The 19,920-nt window shown below is 61.9% G+C and overlaps 2 protein-coding genes across 5 annotated transcripts; one reads left to right on the forward strand and one right to left on the reverse strand.

Moving 5' to 3' along the window:
- Positions 1-436: 436 nt before the first annotated feature.
- Mob3a (MOB kinase activator 3A) lies at positions 437-16,160 on the reverse strand. Of its 2 annotated transcripts, none has more exons than XM_047530176.1 (5): positions 15,847-16,160; positions 8,607-8,705; positions 4,307-4,810; positions 2,340-2,542; positions 437-1,518 (listed from the first exon to the last, which is right to left on the reverse strand). In XM_047530176.1, exons 3-5 carry the CDS (start codon positions 4,725-4,727, stop codon positions 1,489-1,491), a joined length of 654 nt encoding a protein of 217 aa, XP_047386132.1. In that variant the 5' UTR covers positions 4,728-4,810; positions 8,607-8,705; positions 15,847-16,160; the 3' UTR covers positions 437-1,488. The 2 variants fall into 2 exon arrangements, with proteins under 2 accessions (XP_047386132.1, XP_047386133.1); XM_047530177.1 differs by lacking the exon at positions 15,847-16,160 and adding an exon at positions 12,889-12,938.
- A 342-nt stretch (positions 16,161-16,502) lies between these two features.
- Izumo4 (IZUMO family member 4) lies at positions 16,503-19,887 on the forward strand. Of its 3 annotated transcripts, none has more exons than XM_047530179.1 (10): positions 16,503-16,737; positions 16,820-16,900; positions 16,983-17,054; positions 17,460-17,486; positions 17,578-17,653; positions 17,784-17,831; positions 17,915-17,929; positions 18,167-18,184; positions 18,380-18,394; positions 18,637-18,966. In XM_047530179.1, exons 1-10 carry the CDS (start codon positions 16,524-16,526, stop codon positions 18,725-18,727), a joined length of 657 nt encoding a protein of 218 aa, XP_047386135.1. In that variant the 5' UTR covers positions 16,503-16,523; the 3' UTR covers positions 18,728-18,966. The 3 variants fall into 3 exon arrangements, 1 of the variants encoding a protein (XP_047386135.1); XR_007105617.1 differs by having other exon boundaries at positions 16,510-16,737; positions 17,915-17,993; positions 18,637-18,734; XR_007105616.1 differs by having other exon boundaries at positions 16,510-16,737; positions 17,915-17,993; positions 18,167-18,394; positions 18,637-19,887.
- Positions 19,888-19,920: the final 33 nt, after the last annotated feature.

Raw genomic sequence — 19,920 nt, forward strand, 5'->3', positions numbered from 1 at the left:
AGGGTGCCCATGTCCTCTGTGGGTGGGAGGATGGGGCAAAGGTAGTACCTGCAGAGGGCCAGGGACCTCCCGGTGTGGGGGCTGCTGGGACAATGGCCTGCAGGGCACTCCTAGGGCTCGGGGACCCGGGCGGGTGAGTTCTGGTCCCTGGAGCTCCTGGGTCAGGCAGGACACGGTATGGCTGCACTGTTGAAGGACAGCCTCCCAGATGCTGGGAAGGACAGAGTCCCTGTGGCCGGGGGCGGGGCTGAGGTCAGGAGGGAAGGGCCCGGGAGAGCGTGGCCGGGGCGGGGCCGGGGCCAGGAGGGAAGGGCCCGGGAGAGCGTGGCCGGGGCGGGGCCGAGGCCGGGAGGGAAGGGCCCGGGAGAGCGTGGCCGGGGCGGGGCTGGGGCCGGGAGGGAAGGGCCAGGGAGAGTGTGGCTGGGGGCAGGGCTGGGGCCGGGAGGGAAGGGCCAGGGAGAGCGTGGCCGGGAGTGGGGCTGGGGGCGGGAGGGAAGGGCCAGGGAGAGTGTGGCCGGGGGCGGGGCCGGGGTCAGGTGAGGCTTCCTTTGGTCATGCCCCCATCACACCCTCCAAACAGGGTGCCCTTGGCTTTGGTCCTGTAGCCCTATGGGGGCAGCACAGAGGGTTTCTCTAGAAAGTTCTCAGGCACCTGAAGAAAGGCCACATCCTCCACAAGGGCAGAGATGGTGGTGGAGACACCCAGGAGGGGCCATTCCTGGGCTGGTGGCCGCAGAAGCGACATCCTAGGGGTCACTATTTACTAGTTAGAAAAACACTTTTAAGAACCTCCCGAGCTGGGTGGTGGCCATGCCGGTCACCTCAGTGACTCAGGAGGCTGAGGCAGGAGAATGGCAAGTTCAAGGCTAGCCTGGGAAACAGCGAGATGCTGTCTCAGAACAAAACAAAGGGCTGGGGATGCGGCTCAGTGGTTAAGCACCCCTGGGTTCAATCTCTGAGCCCCCTTCCAAAAAGACCTGGAGAAGGCCTGAAGGCCTGAAGGCGTGGTGCGACCCTGGGATGCGTCCCGGGTGCGGGCAGGGGCCTGGGCACGCAGGCCTGCACGGGGCTGAAGCAGAACCCTGGCTGAGGTGGAGCCGGCCTCCCTCCTGGGCCAGCAGCAGCGGGCAGAGCTGCCTGCTGCCTCTTGGGACCCACCGGGGAGGCCGAGGCCGGATGACAAGCCTGAAGGCCACGGTGGGCAGGGTGAGGGTTGGGACAGGAGCTCTGAGAAGAGCCGGCAGCACCAGGCAGCAGGGGGTAGCCGACACACAGTGGGTTTTCCGGTTCTGAGAAAAGAATCCAGAGTCCAGGTTCAGCCTCCTCTTCACAGAGGAGGAGACGGAGGCTCAGGGAGGAGGGCGCTGCCCAGGCTGTCCTGGCGACCCAGGTGAGGTGGACACTCCCAGCATGCCCAGCTGCAGGGACAGACGCCACCGTCTCAGACGTCCTCCTGCAAGCCTGGGAGGCTGGTGGCGGCCGGGGCGCTTAGTGGCACATCTGTGCGGTCATTTCTTTCTGTTAAAAGTGACAGCATGTCAGATACGGGCAGACACAGGGACATGCAGGGCGGCAGGGGGCCAAGCAGGGAGCCCAGTCAACAAGGAGTGGGCAGTCTCCAGGCCCGTGGTGGCACTGCCCGCCAAGGCCAGGCCCCCAGGCCACCATGCACACAGAGATGCCCACACCTGGATGGCAGGCGCAGCCCTCCCAGCTGCTGTGTCCCCCCTCCAGCTGGGCAGCGGAGGGGCAGGGTGTGGGCACACCCAGACCAGGTGGGGCAGTGGGTGGGGCAGAGGCCCACGGGAGCTGCCCGTCCCGAGCGAGCTGCCCTGGCCCTGCCTGAAGGCACTGTGGCGGCTGAGCCAGGAGTGGGGTGGCACCTGGGGAGCGAGCAGGTGGACAGCTGGCTGCAGGCACCCGCCTAGGGCTCTGGCAGAGTGCGTGCCATGCCCCGCGATGCCCAGCTGCACCGCAGCCCGGGACCCCTTGGAGGCCTTCCTTCCCACTGGAGCAGGTCCCCATCATCACGAGCCTGGGTTCCAAACTCAAGAAGGGACATTACTCTCCTCGTGCCATGCCTGTGCCAGGCTGACCGGACAGCAGCCTGCGATGGCCTCCACCCAAACCCAGAGTTGCTGGGCGCGGCCGGGCCACCAGGGCTGGACGCTCACGCCACCCTCTGGCTCCTGTGGTGGTGGCATGTACAGGTGGCTTCTGAGTCTCCTGGCCAGGGCGTCAGAGCCGGGCCGCCGCGTCCCCAGGGGAGGCTCGCTGCGGCCCCCAGCCCGCTCCCCCAGCCCCGGGCCCAGCCCCTGCAGTCCCCGCGCTGCACTTACCAGGGGCTCCAGCTCCTTGGTGTCGATGAGGCTGAACTCAGTGACGAAGTAGTAGAAGTGCTTGTAGCAGGTATTCACGTGGGCCTCGCAGCCCATCTGCGCAATGCGGTCGAAGTGGTGGATGTACACGTGCACGAAGACGCGGAACAGCCGCGACAGGATCTTGCGCGCGGCCTGCAGGAAGTTCTTGGGGAACGGCGTGCCTGGTGGGTGGGACAGGGCGGGACGCTGCAAGCCTGGGCGCTGTCCTGGAACCACCCAGCCTGGGCCCACGAGGCTCAGGGAGCTGAGACACTTGCCTGAAGTCCCACTACCTGCTTCCCGATCACCAGGGCCTTTCCTCCCAGAGCTAAGCATGGATGCCACCAGGCAGGCACCAGGGCTGTCCCCACCGGCTGGCCTCGCTGTGGCTGCCTCTTGCAGTGACCCTGGGGAGCTGTCCCCACCATGGCTCCCTTCCCCATCCTCCCAGAGGACTCTGCCCCTGCACCTCCTGGAGCCCCCACCACAGAGGGAGAGTGAGCACGCCTCCGGCCCGGACACAGGCTAGCGGGGGTCACCGTCCAGGCAGGGTGAGGCCAGGGAGGAACAGGCAACACCAGCTGTGCAGAGCCAGGCTCTGGCCCACGCCCACGGCAGTGCCAGCTGCTGACGGCTGCACCCCGGCCCTTCCACTCTGGTGTCAGGTCTCCTGGGGCTCATCGGGGCCTCACTCAGGGCCTCACTCAGGGCCTGGCCAGCTGTGCACTTGCCCTCCTCCTGTCTGGGTCCCCTGCCTCAGCCTCCCGCCGCTAGGATCCTGGGTGTGGCCATTGCACCTGGCAAAGACGACACATTCCAGGGGAGGAAGGCCACCACTGGGTGGACGGTGCTGTGCTTTCTAGGTCTGGGGTCACTGATGTCAAGAGATGTCAGAACTCTCAGTGTGCACATGGGCCCTGTGGCAGAAGGGGCTCTGAGGCGGGACCAGGGGAGGCCCTGAGCTGGGGTCACTCTGGTCACCGCAGGGTCCTCATGAGGAAGCAGGAAGCAAGGGCAGAGAGGGACTGGAAGGCCCTGCACTGCTGGCTCCGGAGCTGGAGGAGGGGGGTGCAGACTCTCCCTGGGCCTCAGGAGGCTAGCTGCTGCCCCTGGGTTGACCCAGAAAAGCCCAGACCTGTGCCAGAGCTGGAGAGGGCACCTGAGTGGTCCTGGGGAACTGTGTGGTGAGTGGCCACAGCCTGTGGAGACACAGGGCCTCCTTCGCATTCGCCTCTGGGTCGCTGTCTGGGCCCCACGCGGTGGGTAGAGACCCAGGCCACACTGAAGCTACACTGGCCCTGAGCAGCACCCCAACGTGCGGGAAGCCCCGCGGCAGGTTCCTTCTTTCAGAGCAGAGAGGCGCCTGGTGGTGGGTGGTGGCGTCTGGCAGGCCTGGGGCACCCACTTGGAGGAACTGCTGGGGAGGGGTCACAGAGGCCGTGCCCCTTCCCAGGAAAACCCCTGGCTCACACTGCTGCGGCGAGGCTCTGACAGGAGGTAGAGTAGGCCCTTCCCTGGTGCAGGGGAGAGGCGGGAGGCGGGGGGCCAGCCAAGCAGCGGCAGGACCCGCGGACCTCTGCACCCCCACCACCCACGCTGGCGGGAACGCGGGGGTCCGTTTCTTTAGAACAAAGCTTCAGCACCTTCCCAGCCCACGGGGGTCCCTCGGGAGGCAAAAGCCAGAGCACGGCCCCCCAGAGGCCTGTGCAGCGGACCCTGTCCTCACACCTCCAGCAACACCCTGTCCCCTGGTCTCCAGGGGCTGCCCAGGGCCTGTTCCTGTGCTGGATGAGCAGGCAGGCGCGCCTCCTCCACCAGCGGACCCGGCCCCCTCCGCCTGGGCAGCACCCCGTGCCCGTGCGCTCCAGATGGCAGGCGCGTTCTGGAGCCAGGCCGGGAGGTGCCGCCTGCACCCCAGCGGCCGCAGCCCAGCGCGGCCGACTCACCGACGTTGGTGGGGAAGAGGTCCTCGTTGTTGATCTGCGCCTCCACCCAGTCCATGAGCAGGCCCACGTAGCGGGGCGCGGGCAGCGCCGTGGGCCTGCGGAACTGCTGCTGGTCCTGCCAGCGGTACTCGTACTTGGGGCCCCCCGACATGACGGGGCAGGACTGCTCGGTGCAGCCGTCGCTGATGGTGCCGTAGACGAGGTTGACGCGGTTGAAGAAGTCCACCACGTGCACGGCCACCCAGTCATGGAGGTCCTCGCCGGGCGGCAGCCGCACGGCCAGCCGCAGGTCCAGCCCTGCGTTCAGCGACGCCTGTGCCCTCTTGTGCAGCTCGAAGCGCTGAGTGCCCGGCTCAAACTTGCGTTTGGGCCGGAAGGTCTTGTCCTTGTTGAAGACTTGCTTCAGGAAGGGGCTGGACATCGTGGCCGCACCGCCGGCTCAGGAGGCCTCCAAGGCCCGGTGGGACGGTCTGCGTGGCGGCCAAGCCACGGCTCTTCCCGGGTCTGAAACAGTGAGGGCAGCAGCTGGGGACCCGCAGTCTGGGTGGAAGCAACAGGGTGCTGCTCCTAGGGGACAGGCAGTCACACGGCCCAGCCTGCCGTCCTCCGCCCCGGAAGGGGGAGCCCGGAGCCGGGGCTGTGATACCAGGCAGCTGCATCCTTTGCTGGCCTGACAGGGCCAGGCCCGCCGTGCCCAGAGGCTGCCTGCGAGGGCATGTGGGGGACGTGCGGAGGCCTGGTGGTGGCTGCAGAGTGGCCACGTCCTGACCCCCAGACCTTTGCTTACGATCTTTTTGGTACAGGGTGCCTGATCACTGGCCACGTCCAATCCTTTTTTTTTATTTTGCGACGGGGTCTTGCTAAGTTGCTGAGGCTGGTTTGAAACTGCCATCCTCCTGCCGGATCATGGGTATGCGCCAGGGTGACCAGCTTCTGCTCATCTTAAATGACAAGAGGGTCACTGAAGGTGTGAGGAAGCTGAGTCTTGAGATGAGGTGACCCTGGACTAGCTGGGTGGTCCTGACTCCAGTGGTCAGGGTCCTTGTAAGGCAGACAGACACCGTGTAGACAGCCCGGCCCACTCTGACCTGGACCGCTGCTCGGACAGTAAGCTCCTGCTGCTTCTGTGTCCGAGTCAGCAGTCGCTGGACAGGAGTCACGCTACTCCAGGGTGACCTCATCTTAACTCAGTCGCACGTTCGAAGATAGCACTTCCCAATGCAGTCATGCTGGGCTCCGGGTGGACATGGACTCAGGGACATTATGCATGTAAATAAAGAAACCTCAAGGGGTTGGGCAGAGCGGCCACACCTCTCATCCCAGTCCTTGGAGGCTGAGGCAGGAGGATGGCAAGTCTGAGGCCAGCCTCAGCAACAGAGACTCTCAAAATAAAACATAAGCAGGCTGGGGTGTGGCTCAGTGGTGGAGTGCCCCGAAGGAGCTTCCCCGGACGCGCATCTCAGGGGTGAGCTGTCGGGTGCCCGCTTGAGCCCTGGACGGTGCTCATGCTGACTCCCGGTGCTGTGGCACACTCCTGGCACTCGAGCATGCGCCGGCTGTGAGCACGACGGCCCTGGGTGAGCGGGACAGTCACTGCCACCAGCCCAGGACGGGGAGCAGAGAAGCCCCCCTGCACACCACTGCCATTATTGTCACTGTAGACGATGGCGCCCCAGCTCTGTGCCTTGTCCGCTGCCTCGGGCCCAGCATGGCCGATTCCACCCTGCTCCACAGGAGGCCCCTGTGGGCAGTTGTGGCCCTGGCCCAGACCTGTGGGGCCGTCAAACACATGCCCACTGGAGGACTCGAGAAGGGGAAGCAGCAGAGGGGGAGTTCTGGAGGTGGGGGACACGATGGCCTCAGGCCTGTCCCCAGACGTGTGCCCCACCAGTAGTAACCCACCCGCGACACCTGACAGGTGCCCACAGCTCCTCCTGCTCTTCTTGCTCAGGTTGCTGGAGTCAGCCTCCTTCGCCTCAGAGCCTCGGGACGTCTGTGGCACAGCGGGAGGCCAGCCGGGCCGCGTGTCACCTTCAGCTGAGGCAGTGCCATCACAGACTGGGGACTCAGAAGGGCTCACCATGTTCTCTCTCAGATTCGGGGGCCTCCCTGGGTCAGCCCTGGGCTTGGGAGTGGGTGCAGGTGCCCTGGTCCCCTCTGCAGAGGCTGCCCAGCGCCCACTGTGAAGAGAACCAGCAGACCAGATGCCAACAGCGCAGGGACCTGCATCAGATGGTCTGGGGAAACCAAGGCAGGCAAGAACTGTGAACTGGGGCGGGGCCTGGACGGTCCGGGCCCAGCATCACCACAGGGTCCTCCCGGGAGGACGCAGGGGGGCCAGGGTGCAAGCCTGGAAGCCGCCCCTGGCTCTGGCCTGGCAAGGCTCCCGCCCAGGGCCTCAGGGAACAAGCGTGTCACTTTCAGCTGCACAACGTGGGTGTCCCCTGGTGTCAGCAGGAAACCCGCCTGTCAGCACACAGCCAGCGCAGCCGCCACCGCGTGGTCCCTGCTGCGTCTCCCGGGTGTCGGCCCTCAGACCTGCCATCCTCCTGCTCCGGGGCTGAGCAGTCCCTGAAGACTGTCACCTTGGGCCCAGGAAGGGGGACGAGCCAGCTGCACTCTGGGCAGGATGGCGGTGTTGCGGGTCAGTGTGACCAGCAAGCACGGTGTGCCCGCCTCACTGTGAGGAGGTGCGGCCACCATGGCAAGAGGGTGGCAGGGTCCCCACGTGCCCCAGCAGCTCCCGTCGGGGCCTGCGGCAGGAAGATGTGCACATCGCTGCTCACACGGCTCAGGCCGCTGAGCCCGGGGGCAGCCAGGCGTCCACCAAGAGACGGACAGATGGACAAGACACCACCTCCACCCAGAGCGTCCTTGGCCAGGGCTACAGCGTGGATGGACCTGAGGACCCGGTGCTCAGTGAGAGCCAGACAGGCCACAGTGTGTGCCCAGGGACAGGAGGGTCCAGAATAGGAGTCCAGGGACGGAGATGGACCCGAATGTGAGGGCTGGGAGGAGGCAGGGCTTGCTTCTGGTGCGATGGAATGTTCTGGAACAGGAGGGGGCGCCCTAGACTGACCTGTGCACCTTACACAGGTGAAGCACCTGGGGTGTCAGGGGGCTGTCACAGAACAGGGCAGCTCTGCTCCAGCTCCCTGGAACCCGCTGGCCGCCCCACTCCAGCAGCTAGCCGCACAACCAGGAGGAGCGAGCAGGACGGGCCAGCGTGGCCTGACAGGGACGCAGGGGCCCAGGCCCAGCGCCCCCTGCCCCAGGCCTCGGCCTCCCTCAGGGCTTCTGGCCTGTGCCCACAGCCCCCCAGCAGTCACTCCCTGGCCCGCGGTCTGCCAGGCCTCCAGGAGAGGCGTCCTCACAGGTTCTGTGCTGCTGTCCAAATGCTGCCCCAGGAAGAGCACCCGCCTCACTGTACCAGGAGAAGGTGAGGGGGCAGGCCAAGGCCCCGGGCACCTGGGGGCACAGACTGGCCCCTGGCTCCTGCCTCACCCCTGAGCTCCTCATTCATCAGGCACAAAACCTCCAACACTAAAGGAAACTACAGCACAGAGACACTAGGCCTGCAGCTGCCCCGCGCCTGTCCAGGGCACCTCCAGAGCAGTGGGTTCCTTCCAGCACGGCACCTGGACAGGGCAGCAGTGGGGCCCACCAGCAAGGCCTGGATGGTCTCTGGGGCTTTCATGGCTGTGGTCAGCCAGCACACTGACGCTGGCTCTGGGCTAGGCTGGGCGTCGGGGGAGGTGAGCAACACTGTGGCCCTGCCCAGGACTGACGCCCTCAGGGGCCTGCCCTCCTCTCCAGCCCTCACACTCGTCTACCAGAGCCCACCAGGACTGTTCTAGAAGCCAGGGTGGTAGAAGGGTTGGCTTCCGTCTCCTAGAGCCTGGGACAGCATCCTCGTTCAGGGTGGCGAAATGATGTTCTGCAAACTTCCTGAGGCAGATGGCTGTCAAAGCCGACTGCTGCCAGGCACAGTGGCCACGCCTGTGAAACCAGCGCTCGGGAGGCTGAGGCAGGAGGATCACGAGTTCAAAGCCAGCCTCAGCAACAACGAGGCCCTAATCAACTCAGTGAGACCCGGTCTCTGAATAAAATGCTGAACGGGGCTGAGGATGTGGCTCGGTGGCTGAGTGCCCCCAAGTTCAATCCCTAGTACCAAAAAATAAGTCAGCGGCCTCCTCTCAGGGGCACGCATTCTGTGACCCAGAGCGCGCAGGCTGGGTGCCCGATGACCCCTCCCCACTCCCCAAGTCCCATGGCTGATTCTGGGGTCCATTTCTCTGACCTTTCTAGTACTTCCAGCAGGTCTCAGAATTGGGCACCGATGCCTCTTGGCTCTCCTCCTTTTCCCACAACGGACGAGACAGGAGACACTTGGAAGACTCTGGAAGATGAGAGGTAAGATGACACACCCCGTTTCCTTTCTTAATAGAACAAAACAGAACGCAGTTCCCCTAAGTGACTGACTGCTGTGACCCCACCCTGGCGAGGTGCCGCCCACAGTGGCCCACTTCCTTCCGGCAGTTTCCACATCCTGTCACCACTATGGGAGTGAGGCCCAAGTTCAGAGGTTTGTTCGAATGTTCTTGATCAGTGTGCGACACTGGCCTCTGGCCGGGCAACCCTAATGTTTGGCTGCACGATGCCTGAAGCCCAGACTCTGCCCTGTGAACACAGTAGCACCGCCTTCTGCAATCTGACCTAGTCCTGGGCCAGGGCTGGCTCAGTAGGCCCTTGCCGAGCGCACTCCAGGCCCTGGGCTCTATCCCGGCACTGCAGAAAAAGAAAAAGAGGAAAAGAAAGAAACGAGAAGCAAGCAAGCAACTTCTGTTGGCGGGTGCGTCCTGGGGGCACAGCATGTATCAGCATGGGAAGGTCCTGGGTTCCACTCTGGCACCAGAACAAGAGATGGTCCCTGAGGCACAGGCAGCACCCCAGTGTGCTTCCTGCTCCCGCCCGTCTCTGGGCTGCAGGGAGAAGCATCCAGGGACGGTCCCTCCGGGCCACTCAGACAGGGGCTGTCCAGGCTTAGTGTATTTTTCTAAACCCCTGGATAATCTTTTCTTTTGGATTAAAATAGAATTCACACACTGCAAATTCCAACCCTTTAAAGTGAAAACTTAAACACTTTTAGTACAATCACAGGTAGTGCCACAGCCACCGTCCTGCCCCAGAGCCCGTGCGCCCCAGGAGGAGCCCGTCCCCACAGCAGCCATCCCGGCCCACTGTGGGCTCCATCCTGGACGTGAAAGGCTTGTTGGAGCCCTAACCCTGGTGCTGCGGACGGAGCTGGATTCACCAACAGGCCTCTGCAGATGTCACGAGTTAAAGAGAGTGAAGATGAGGTCCTACTGGAGTAGGTGGCTGGTGTCGCTGCGGAAGGAAGGGACTCAGGAGCCAGCTGTGTGAAGGAGGCAGGGACGGGTGACCGCCACCAGCCAGGGCTGCCTAGAGCCCTGGGTACTAGAAGAGCAGGAAGCCCCCGCCCGTGAGACTTGGTCTTGGGCCTCACGTCTCCTCCACCCCTGCCTCCAGAGGAAGAGAGCAAGGGAACCCCGAGTGGCATCCACACCCCATGGGACTGAGTCCCCACCTCGAGTCATGGCAGGGCCAAATGAGGGCACATGCCCAACAAGCCCACCCGTCCAGGGGGCTGTGCAGAGAGCTGCAGGATGCCAAGGTGCCTGCTGGATTGTCGCAGGGCCATGCCCCTGCCTGCACTCAGCTGGCACGTCCTGGGAGACTCGGCACAAGAAGCAGAACCCCAGCTGCCACCCAGCCTGGTGCTGCCTTGGTGGGGGGAGCCGTTTCCTCAGAACAGCAGACCCCAGGGCTGGGCAGGCGGAGGCAGGCGGCTGGCGCTCGGCCCCACCATCACAGGCTCCTCGAGGCAACTCCGCCACCCTGGAGTTTCCTGGCCCGGAGTTGGGGGAGGCCAGGGACGCTGCTAGCACCCTGCAGCGCCAGGACCCACCCAAGGTGCCCAGGGTGACTACCCACTGCTGGGACCCCTCTGTGTGTCCTGGTCCTGAGGCTTTGACTCTGACAGTTGCTCCCATCTGCTCAGCATGATCAAGGCTGGGCAGGGAGGAGTCTCCCCGACTAGGAGCCCAGGAGTAGGTGTGGCACGGACACTCCGACTGCTGCTTGCGACCTGTGGGGACTCCAGTTTTACTGTTCCCTTGGTTGTCAGGGAACTGAACCCAACAGGAGATACCTGCAGGGGTGATTCTTGATTCTTACTTTTGGGCAGCTGCGCCCGAGAGTTTCTGTCGATTTTTTTCTCAACTGCAGTTTTAGGGGTCGAATCTGGGGGTGCTCTACCACTGAGCTGCAGCCCAGCCCTTTCATTTTGAGACAGGTCTGAATTGCACAGCTGGCCTGACTTGAGATCCTCCTGCCTTGAACTCCAAGTAGCTGGGATGCCAGGTGTGGCTACCTGCTCAGTTTAGTTTTACTTATCAATAATTAATTAATATAAACAATCATTGTTAATTAAAAGGCCTATTTATTAATGAATTCATCTAACACAGGCTGGGAGCCCAGAGTGAAACGTCTATGAAACTGGCTGTCCCTTGCAGGGCAGGAAAGAGGTCAGCTGCCTTTGTTTCTTTAATTTTTTCAGTTGCAGATGGACACAATGCCTTTACTTTATTTACTTACTTATTTTCAAAGGGTGCTGAAGATCGAACCCACTGCCTTGCCCGTGCCAGGCAAGTGCCCCACCGCTGCACCCCAGCCCCAGTCTCCTTTCTTCTTTTTAATGGTGCTGGGGATTGAACCCAGGGTCCTTTACCACTGAGCTACATCCCAGCCTTTTTATATTTTTTTTATTTTGAGACAGGGTCTTCCCGGTCTCAAATTTGTCATCCTCCTGCCTCAGCTCCCAAGCTGCCAGATCACAAGAAGCACACTGTTCCAGGCCAGCTGCCTTTCTTGAGGACAAAGGTCTGGGCGCTGGGTTTGAGCCTGGACCCTTAGATCCAAGTCTGGCACGTTTTCTACCAGGCCAGGGACCCTTGGCACTGTGGACGTGGGGGTTGGCCCATTCTCTGGGTGGGCATCCTGGGCACTGCAGGGTGCTGCAGTGGCCTTGGTTCCTGCCCATTCCGGCCAGGAGCTCCCCCAGTTTTGACAACCAGGCCCCAGATGTGGTCAGGCATCTCCTGACGACAGCAGCGACGTGGGCTGGAAACGGCACTAGATGAACAGCGCAGCCTCTGCTGCAGGAAGCTCCCCAGGGCTTCTGGGCCCAGGCCCAGGCCCAGCCCTGCCCAGCCCTGCTCAGCCCGCATCCCTGGGGCACAGTCCTGGGCAACCCCACTGCCTCGATGCTCCTGGAACCAGTACCCACAGCACAGGCAGCACTGAGGGTGACTCACACTGTTTGGGCTTCCAAGGGCCCTTGGGGCCCTGTTCCCCACCAGGACACCCAGCTCTGCCATGCTCGCTCCCGGTGTGTGGGATGTGTGTGTGGTCACCTTCTTTTCCTTCCAGCTCTGCCTGGTGTGAGCTGTCAGGGCCAGAAACACTTGAGTCCTGCCCTGCACCCCATCCTGGGACTGTGTCCCATGTCTGGGGATGTCTGTGGTTGGTCACAACTTGGGGTGCTCCTGGCAGGAAGTGGGTGGAGGCCAGGACACAGCTCAGCACCCACAGTGCCCCAGATGCCCCACCACAGGGAATGATCTGGCCCAAATGTCCACATGCAGAGGACACAGCTCAACACAGGAAGAGAGGCCAGTTCCTCGCCCCTCCCAGGGCCATGTGTGGTGCAGGAGAAGGACGCTGCGCCCTAACGTGTCTCAAGCTAAAAAACAAAACACAAGTTCTGCGTCAAAAGCAAGAAGAGGGGCTGGGGATATGGCTCAGTTGGTAGAGTGCTTGCCTCATACGTGCAAGGCCCTGGGTGAAGCAGAGGCCGAGAGCAGCTCTGGAGCAAGCAGCCCGGCCCAACTGCCCGCTGGGGAAGGCAGAGAGGGGAGCAGCTGCCCAGCCCTGGGCCAGGAGGTAGAGCCCAGGGTTCCAGCACAGCCTCCCACCCACACCAGACCTCGGGATCCCTGCGAGACCCAGGTTGGCGCATCCTCAGGGCTGAAGACAGAGCCATGGCCACAGAGGGGACGCTGCCCAGGGTCCACTCGAGGAAAAGATAAGGTGCAGGAAGGGGCAGTAGCCACGCCTGTGAGCCCAGCGACCCAGGAGGCTGAGGCAGGAGGATGGCAAGTTCCAGGCCACCAGGCAGCTAAGTGAGGTGATGTCGCAAGATAAAATAAACGGGTTGGGATGGAGCTCCACGGAGGAGGCGAGGCGGAGTCCTACCCCAATGCAACAAAGACCCCAAACAAGGCACAAGCACAAGAAAAAGGGGGCTGGGAGTGTGGCTCAGCCAGAGACGCCGGCCTGGCCTGTGCAGGCCCTGGTCACTCCTGTCACTGGGGGAGGAACAAGAAAAGGGGAAGGGAGGAGGACACACGTGGCAGCCCCAGGGAACCAGTGCGTCCTCCTCGGGAGCTGGCAGAGCAGGGGGCTCCTGCCCAGAAGCCGATCACTGAAGTCCGACTCACCGTTTCTGGGTAAAGCATCTGAACCCCCGAAATCCAGGAGAAAAGGAGCCTCCCCTGCAGCTGGGGAACGCCTAGGCCTCCCATGGTAAGCCCCGCGGCTGGAGGCCGCCCGCTAGGGAGCCTCTGACAGAACAGCAGGGGACTTTCCGAGAAGGCGGGGCCTGGGCCGAGAAGTCACTCCAGGCAGACCACATTCCAGGGGCACTTAGCCACCAAGCCACCTCCCCAGCCCTTTCACATTGAGACAGGGTCTCCTTAAGGTGCTTCGGGCCTCGCTAGGTTGCTGAACCTGGCTTTGAGAGGTTCTCTTGCCTCAGCCTCCCCAGTAGCTGGGAGTGGAGGCCCGTGCACTGCAGCTGCATCCCACTCTGAGAATGTGGAAGGCTTAACGAGTTCAGGAGCCCCGGTGCACGCCCTGAGAGAGGAAAATAACACGGTGCCCTGGGTTTGAGCACCAGCAATGCAAGAACCAAAGCACAACAAGAAAATCCCAGGACTACAGAAGAAAAGCTGTTGATGCGTTTGGTGAAGGAGAGAAACGTGAACTTTGACTCCAGCTTGTCCATGGTCCTCTGGGACCCCCGGCACTGGGAGGTCACCCTGGCAGGCCCTGCAAGAGACACGAAGGTTCTCCAGCAGAGCTTCCTGCGCCAGGTCCGCCAAGTGAAGAACTGAGCTCGGATCCAGCTCTGCAATGGCCTGGGAAGGCCAGGCCCGGGAGGCAGCACAGTCCAGTGCTGCAGGGAACGAGGGGTCGCAGAGAACTCTGCCTGAGAATGCCACACTGTACACCAGTGCCCCCCACAGAAGGCTCCAGAGTAGCCCCAACATTGGCGAAGGACTCCATATGAGGACGCTAGGACAACAGAGGTCCCTTGACTGCAACTGTAACAAAGGTGTGGGATGTTGGGGAGGATCTGTGCGGACAGGGGACCATGGAAACTTTCTGTGCCTCACATTCAATTTTGCCATGAATGGAACACTGCTCTAAAAATTTAAGTGTGTTATGACAGGTGAGCTGGCACACATTGTAGGCCCAGCTACCAGGGAAGCTGACCAGGGGGACGGCATGAGCCCAGGGACTTGAGACCTGCCTGAGCAGCACAGGAAGGCCCCACTGCTTAAAAATATGAATCCAAGTGATGAATAAAGGGGACTGGGGATGTGGCTCAGGGGTAGAGAGCCCACCTGGCACGTAGAAGTCCCTGGGTTAAATCCCAGCACCACACAAAGTAGAAAAAATAAAATAAAAGTAAAATAAAAACATTATAGCTAGCTGGGGATGGTGGCACATGCCTGTAACCCCAGTGACTCAAAAGGCTGAGGCAGGAGGATACCAAGTTCAAAGTCAGCCCTAAGCAACTTAATGAGGCCCTGACTCAAAATAAAATATATAAAGGCTGGGACGTAGCTGGGAAAAGAAGGACACGGGATAGGGGACAGGGATGGGAAATACTGGATTTTTGCTTTGTTCTCACTCTGTCATCAGCAGACGTGTCCAGTGAACTCTAGTAATAGAGTCCAGACAGGTGGGGTCACCAACCTGTTCCCGAAGAGTGCCACTCTTCCTGCCCAGCCCCTGCCTCCGACTCTCCCATCTCAGGTCTGGGGCTTCCTGTATGCTGCTACCTTCAGCAGTCACCTCCTGAAACTCCTGAACTTGTACAATAACCAAACCACCCAACAAATGAGTCTCTGGCTTCCCCCCACTAAGAAAAGGGCTGGTGAGCAGGTGCAAGGGGCGCAGGCTGCCATCCCAGCTCCTCCGGGGCTGAGGCAGGAGGATCCAAGTTCCAGGCCAGCCTGGGCACCTCAGTGAGACCATTTCCAAATAACATTTAAAATTTTTTTTTAAAGTGCAGGGATGTAACTCAGTGGTTCAGTGCCCCTGGGTTCAATTCTAGCTACAAAAATCAGAAAACAAAAAACTGCTGTGAAAAGGAAGTGAATCCCTGAGACCCCAAGAGAAGAGGAAAGGGATTCTCATCTCTCAGGTTAATATTGTAACCATAACATGCAGGCCAAATAATGTCTGTCCTTAAGATGTGATTGGGGGACAGTCAGGACTTCAGGCAGGCTTCGTTGCTTCTTCTATAAAATGGGGTTACAAAGAGATGCCCCAGGAAGGAAGGTGGTAGCCAGCCAGGACACCGTCCCATCGCCAGCCTTGCACAAGAAGCAACAGAGGGCAGACCAGGCAGCACGGGAGGTGTGGGCTGCAAAGCAGAGACACTTGCAAGCAGTTCATCTTGTCAATTAAACTTGTACCAAAATGTGAAGAGGAAAAAAAGGGAAAAGTAAGAGTAAAGGTAATATGTACAAAGACGGGAACTCTTCCCTGTGAAATGAACTGGCTTTCTCCGAGCCCTGTTTTCTGCTGTCTCTACTTCCTGATCCTCGCTTTCCAAAGGCTCCCCACTCAGCCAGTGCTGGGGACAGCACGGGGTTCTACCACTGAGCCAAACCCCCAGCCCGTTTCCCTTTTTATTTTGAGACAGGTTCTCCCTAAGTTGCTGAGGCTGGCCAGGAACTTGGGATCCTCCTGCGTTCAGCCTGCCCAGAAGCTATAATGACAGGCGTGACCACCGCGCCGACCTCGAGCCACTTTTATAAAAAGCATGGTTACTTAGGGGTTGGGGCCACAGCTCCTCGCCCGCGCGAGGCACTGGGTTCGATCCCTAGAACCACATCACAAAAATAATAAAGGCACGCTGTCCATCTGCAACTACAAAAACATTAAAAAAAACCCGCGTGGTCACCTAAAACAAATCAGAGCCCTACGGTGCAGCTCAAGGGAGGCTGCTAAGCCGCTGGGGCCGGCGGTCCCGCGGCCACTTCCCGCCTCGGCTGCCTCCCGCCGCCCGCCTTCGCGCCCCAGCACCCGGCCGCCCGCCGCCCGCCTTCGCGCCCCCCCAGCGCCCGCCCTGCCGCCTCCCGCCCCCCGCCCCCAGGACCCACCTGTTCGCCTCACGTCCGTCAGGCGCGTCCGACTCCCGCCTCCCCTCAGTCTCCGGCTGCGGGGATCTGACCGCCACCCGCGGAGGGACACGCGGCGGAGGGACTCATCGAAGGCCCCGCCCCGGCCGCACCCGCGGAGCCGGATCTACTTCCCCTAGAAGGCCCGGGCCGGGGTGGAGGTGAGGCGTCACCCCCGGGGGAGCCCCGAATGGAGGCGCGGGTACGGACAGAGGCCAGGCGGGCCGGGCCGCGTTCCGGTTGCCTAGCAACCACCATTGGCCGGAGTCTGTGGCAGGAGGCCTGTGGGCGGAGCTTATGTGGTAGTTGGACACGGGGCGGGGCCTTAGCCGAGGACAGCCCAAGTGGAGTTGCTGGCTCTGGGCGTTGGCGCATGCGTGAGACGCTGTCTGGGAGGAGGCACAAATACGGGGGTGGAGCCTTCTCTGTGAGTGGCGTTTTGTAGGCGGGGCCTGAAGAGGGACCGGTGTCATACATTGCCCGTTGAGACCAGGGGCGGGGCCTGCCCTGGGGGCGGGGCTTGTTCCGGGGGCGGAGGTGCGCCGTTGGTTGGTACGCGGCGGGAGGGCGTGGCGCGGGGGGCGCCGTTGGTTGGTGCGCGGCAGAGGGGCGTGGCGTGGGGGCGCCGTCGGTTGGCCGGCGGCGGGCGGGGGCGGGCCATGGCCCTGCTGTTGTACCTGGGCATGACTGCGGCACTGGCCCGCGGCTGCCTGCACTGCCACGACAACTTCTCAGAGAAGTTCTCCTTCTACCGCCACCACGTAAACCTCAAGTCCTGGTGGGTGGGCGACATCCCCGTTTCGGGGGCGCTACTCACCGACTGGAGCGAGGACACGATGAGGGAACTGCACTTGGCCATCCCGGCGGAGATTAGTGAGCGCGGAGCCCAGCGCGGGGTCGGCTAGGCGAGACCCCCGGGCCGGGCCGCTCACCTGCTTCCTCCTTCCGTCTGCAGCCCGGGATAAGCTGGACCAAGTGGCGGAAGCAGTGTACCAGAGGATGGATCAGCTGTACCAGGGGAAGATGTACTTCCCGGGTAAGGGGCGGGAAACTGAGGCAAGACCCGCCCACCCTACTACCGTCTGAGCCTGACCTCCCTTCTCTGCCTGCCCCATCAGGGTATTTCCCCAATGAACTGCGAAGCATCTTCCGGGACCAGGTGCACCTCATCCAGAACGCCATCATTGAAAGTGAGTAGAGGGGGGTTCAGCAGTGGGCATGCTGCAGGGGCTTCTGGGGGGTGCCAGAGGGCCCCAGCTCCTCCAGGGCTGGGGACTGCTGGGGACCAGGATTCAGAGCTGGCAGCTGGCCTGGGGCAGAGGGGAAGTTGGACAGCTGTCACGGTGGGCCCCCTGAGGGTCACTGACAGTGCTCCAAGGGTAAGTGCCCTGTCATCTCCTGAACTAGTTCCGTGGAGGAGCTGGGGCAGCAGCTGCCCTCCTCTGGGAGCCACCTTGGGGACCCCCTCCCTCCTAGTCTTAGACACACATCCATGAAACCTAGGTGAGCCTGTGCTCCAGGTGGCCAAGGGATGAACCCTGAGCCTCTGGGCAAGGCTGGGCCTGGTCAACTCATGCTGCCCTGTTCTCCCACAGGCCGCATTGATTGTCAGCGTCACTGTGGTAAGTGAGCCTGGGTCCAGGCTGAGCGGTGCAGCCTTGTGCCTCAGACTGGGAGAGCCGGGGCAGCCCGCTGCTGTCTCCTGTGTCGCAGGCATCTTCCAGTATGAGACCATCTCCTGCAACAACTGCACGGACTCACACGTCATCTGCTTTGGCTACAACTGCGAGTAGGGCCTGGGTGCCAGCCCCTGCCTGTGCTGAGGGTCCTGCTATCCATGGGATCCTGGGCTCCTCGCCAGGGCAGGGCAGGGCCTGGGGCTTGGGGGCATGCCACCTCCAAGGCCCATGTCCCCACAGGTCATCAGCGCAGTGGGAGACAGCTGTGCGCGGCCTTCTCAGTTACATGTGAGTTGGGGGCCTCTGGGCTCATGGAGGGAACACCAGTCAAGGACACTTATTCCCCTGACTCCAAACCGTTGTCGTTGTAGAAATAATTGGCACAAGTAAGTCCCTCCTCAGACCCAGCACAAGTGTTGTCAGAGGCAGTAGGCCTGTGCGCGTTCCTGGGTGAGTACGTGCAGGGTGGGCAGCACCCGCGCCTCCAGGGCTTCCGAGCTCAGCCGAGCTCAGCCGAGCTCAGGGCAGAGCTGTGATCAGAGCCCCAGTGCAGGCCCGAGGGCCATGGGCACAGCCTTAGCCCCAGAGTGGGGACCTAATGGGAGCCCTGCCATGTCTTTCAGACAGGACACCAGCATGAGGTAAGGCTGCCCTCGACTTCTAGAGGGAATGGACACAATGGGTTCCTCTGGGCTGGGGACAGGGATGTTGGACTGGTGGGTACCACGGGCAGGGCTGTCTCTGCACCTGGGATATGCCGGACCTGCTCTGCTACCACCCGAGTGGTAATTTCATGAACATATGGCTTCCTCCATCTCCGCGCCTGGGACGTGCAGAACCACCCCAGCCTTGTGAGTAACCGGGAGGGAGTGGCATGGAGGCAGGCAGCCACTGGGGACAGAGATCCACACCTAAGCCCCATCCCATCGCAGCCCCAGTCACACCATGTCAGGGACAGCAACAACCCCACCTGGCACTCTTGACAGAAGAGGCAGAGCCTCATCCATACATGGGGACCAAGTGTTCCAGCTGACCATCCAGGGAGGGAGGCAGAGGGTGGGTGAGGAAGGCTAAGGCCACTTTCCTCCCGCAGCCTGATATCACCAAGCTTCACGTGCCTGGAGCCACAGCACCTGGCCAACTTGACCTTGGAAAATGCCTCGGAGTGTCTGACCCAGCACTGAGGGCCACTACCTTGCCCCCAGCTGCAGTGGGGCAAGGGACTCAGCTGGACTTTCTCAGCCTGTCCCTCTGATGCAGGCTTGCTGCTGCCTCTGGTCCCCCCTCCAAACCCAGAGAGCCCAGGATGGGTCAGGGTGGGGGGCGGGGAAGGGAGATGGGTTCGTGTCTAGCACCAGCCCTGGGCAGGGTCTCGGAGCTGTTTGATAGGACGATTAAAGTTCCCTGACATTTCTCATCCAAGAACAGTTCTTGCCAGGCAGGAGGGGTACCCGCCTGAGTATGGCAGGTTCTGGCCTGCGGTCCACAGGCAGGAGTAACAGCCGGCCTGGGCCACTGCCACGGAGCCACTGTCAGGTCCAGGGATTCCCGAACATCCTACCTAGACTCCTGAACATATGTGGGCAGGGTCATGGGAAGTCACACCAAGGAAGCCGTGGGTTCTTCTGATGGCACAAGACGAGGCTGCGCCAGGTGAGAGCCAGGCCAGCTTTACTTTTTTGGGGGCTCTAGCCACTTAAGATGGACGCAGGCCAAAGGAGCACAGCAGCTGCCGCAGTTTCTGCTGCATCATCGTTGGTCCGTGTTGTGACACCACAGCTGCAGTGGGCAGGCCCCTCTGGTGAAGGCCACCCTGCAGCAGGCAGGAGGGGCGGCTCTCACACCTACACCTGCGTAATGCGGCAGAGCGCATGCTCTTTCTGGGGACGGCTTGCGGCTCTGCTTAGCCTCCCCGTGAGCATGTGCGGGGCCTGCAGGTGTCCTTGTGCTGTGGCAGGCCTCTCCCAGCCAGCCCTCCATTCTGGGGGTCAGGGCCACTGGGAATCGTACCACCTCAGCAGCTGGTCACTGACCCTAGGTCTACCTTTAGGGGCCCCTGTAGGGGTACTGACCAGGAGATAAAGTGGATTTTTGGAGAAACAGGAAGTTAAGACAGTGGAGTCTGGAGAAGGGGCCCGTCCTGGTGTGGGTTGGTTGGCAGCATTTGGGGACTTTAGCTTTTTGACCAGTGTGATGGCACTTGCCTGTCCTTGGGTCTACATGGTGCTGTGCACTCTGCCTTCCTCAGCTGCGGCTCCTTCAGGGAAGAGTAGGTGATAGCACTCTGTCGGTCGGGGCTGGAGGTTCCCTCGCCCACGATCGCCCATGACCGCCCCAGTACCAGGACCGCATGCTGGGGTTGGTGGCCACCCGACGT

This window comes from Sciurus carolinensis, chromosome 17 (assembly GCF_902686445.1).
Source record: "Sciurus carolinensis chromosome 17, mSciCar1.2, whole genome shotgun sequence".
NCBI classification, from domain to species: Eukaryota; Metazoa; Chordata; class Mammalia; order Rodentia; family Sciuridae; genus Sciurus; species Sciurus carolinensis.